Source organism: Bos indicus x Bos taurus, chromosome 1 (genome assembly GCF_003369695.1).
Source record: "Bos indicus x Bos taurus breed Angus x Brahman F1 hybrid chromosome 1, Bos_hybrid_MaternalHap_v2.0, whole genome shotgun sequence".
NCBI classification, from domain to species: Eukaryota; Metazoa; Chordata; class Mammalia; order Artiodactyla; family Bovidae; genus Bos; species Bos indicus x Bos taurus.
The window spans coordinates 5,353,609-5,355,072 of record NC_040076.1 but is presented as its reverse complement, the minus strand read 5'-3'; the positions used below and the strand labels follow the sequence as shown (position 1 = coordinate 5,355,072).

The window sequence follows — 1,464 nt, the reverse complement described above, 5'->3', positions numbered from 1 at the left end:
AAATCAAATATGCATGTCAGCACAAAGTGTCCTCCTTGAAAGCACAATGAGAATACTGACTCCACTCTGAGCACACTCTCAACTGAAAAAAGATAAAAATCCCTACCAGATTTGATGGTGGAAGACATGTACACTTATTAGCCCTTAGGCAGTGGAATACACGAGTTTCCCATATAGCAGGTCTGATAGCATTTCCTGGGGAAATACAAATCCATTCCTAGGGAAAAGGCTTTGAGGGTCTGGAGCCCCAAAGATAGATTATAAATCAAACTTAAAACCAAAACAGAACAATGAAAACATCAGATGCAGGAGTGAATGAGTTTATTAGGTGAAGCAAAGCTGAATTTCCATGCATTTTGTAAGAAAAGTTTATGTAATTCTGAATCAATTGTTTCAACAAAATTACAGATTGAACTCAATATTTTGGTTATTAATCTCACTGAAAGGATTAGTCAGTCAGTGAATGTTTGACACTAGAGAAACGACGAGATGCTGATGGTGAGAGGGGTTAGCTAACATTTCTGAAAGAGCCTATGATAGCTGTAAGTAGAGACTGAAACATTTTGCTCAGAAGTTCTGGAAATTCAACAAGTTGATCTACAGAAGTTTGATCTACAGATTGGCCTATAGCAAGAAGACTGGCAGCTCCTAGAAGCCAAGTAGGTTGGGTGGTATAACCTGGATCCACACCTCAGGGAAGGGAAGCCATAAATTCCATAACCCAGCGGTCTGAAGACTCTGGATCCACAGCCCACTGAGGCGGGACTTCTGGATCCACAGCCCAGAGAGTAGCAGCTTCTAGATCCATAACCCAGGGAGCAGCCTCTAATAGACCCACATCCAAGAGAACCAGAATAAGTTATCTGGAAGGGACTGCAGAGCCTGGAGGTCGTTGGGCGGTAGCAGGATGTCTGACAGGGCTTGAACACCACACTGGTGGGCTGGCAGATCCTGGGAAAGCAGAGGTCAGTCCTGTAGACCAGGTTGCCGGGGAAGAAGGAGCCACAGGAGGAGCCTGGGTAGCGCAGGTGGACTCCGAGGGAGCGGGAGGAGAAGTTTCCAGAACAGCATTTGTAGGACATGTTGACAGGAGATGTGAGATCAGCTGAGTTACACGGAGGGCACTCTCTGAGCTTCAGTGTCATGACCTGGACTTCGAGTGTGTACATATACTCTTAGACCTGGATGTGTCACTGTGAAGAAAGATGGTTCCTCCTCCTTGCTCACTGTTTCATACAAGCATACCTCCCTAAGTTATTGCTTAAATGTATCACGTCTTCACATACTTAATTATGCTTTAATAATGCTGATATACTTAGAAATTACTCAGTTTCTTTCTCCTGGAAATTGATGAGACTTGACTTCCAAAATTATCAGTCATCACATCTCCAAATAGCCCCTCCCACTTCTTATCCACGTGTGCAGTTATGTGCTGTTCCTACCAGGTAAACTTACATACATTTT

The 1,464-nt window shown here is 43.8% G+C and overlaps 1 protein-coding gene across 1 annotated transcript; it reads right to left on the bottom strand.

The window, feature by feature from the left end:
• Window positions 1-584: 584 nt before the first annotated feature.
• On the bottom strand, window positions 585-1,146 carry LOC113898484 (keratin-associated protein 13-2-like). The gene is made up of 2 exons (XM_027551701.1): window positions 767-1,146; window positions 585-736 (listed from the first exon to the last, which is right to left on the bottom strand). Exons 1-2 carry the CDS (start codon window positions 1,143-1,145, stop codon window positions 585-587), a joined length of 531 nt encoding a protein of 176 aa, XP_027407502.1. The 5' UTR covers window position 1,146.
• Window positions 1,147-1,464: the final 318 nt, after the last annotated feature.

Excerpts from the sequence above, each read along its gene's own strand:
- LOC113898484 (XM_027551701.1), bottom strand. The coding sequence starts at position 1,145 with ATGACACTGAAGCTCAGAGAGTGCCCTCCGTGTAACTCAGCTGATCTC. Across the intron at positions 737-766 it reads TCTGGGCTGTGGATCCAGAA|TCTTCAGACCGCTGGGTTAT; the intron begins GTCCCGCCTCAG and ends GTGGATCCAGAG.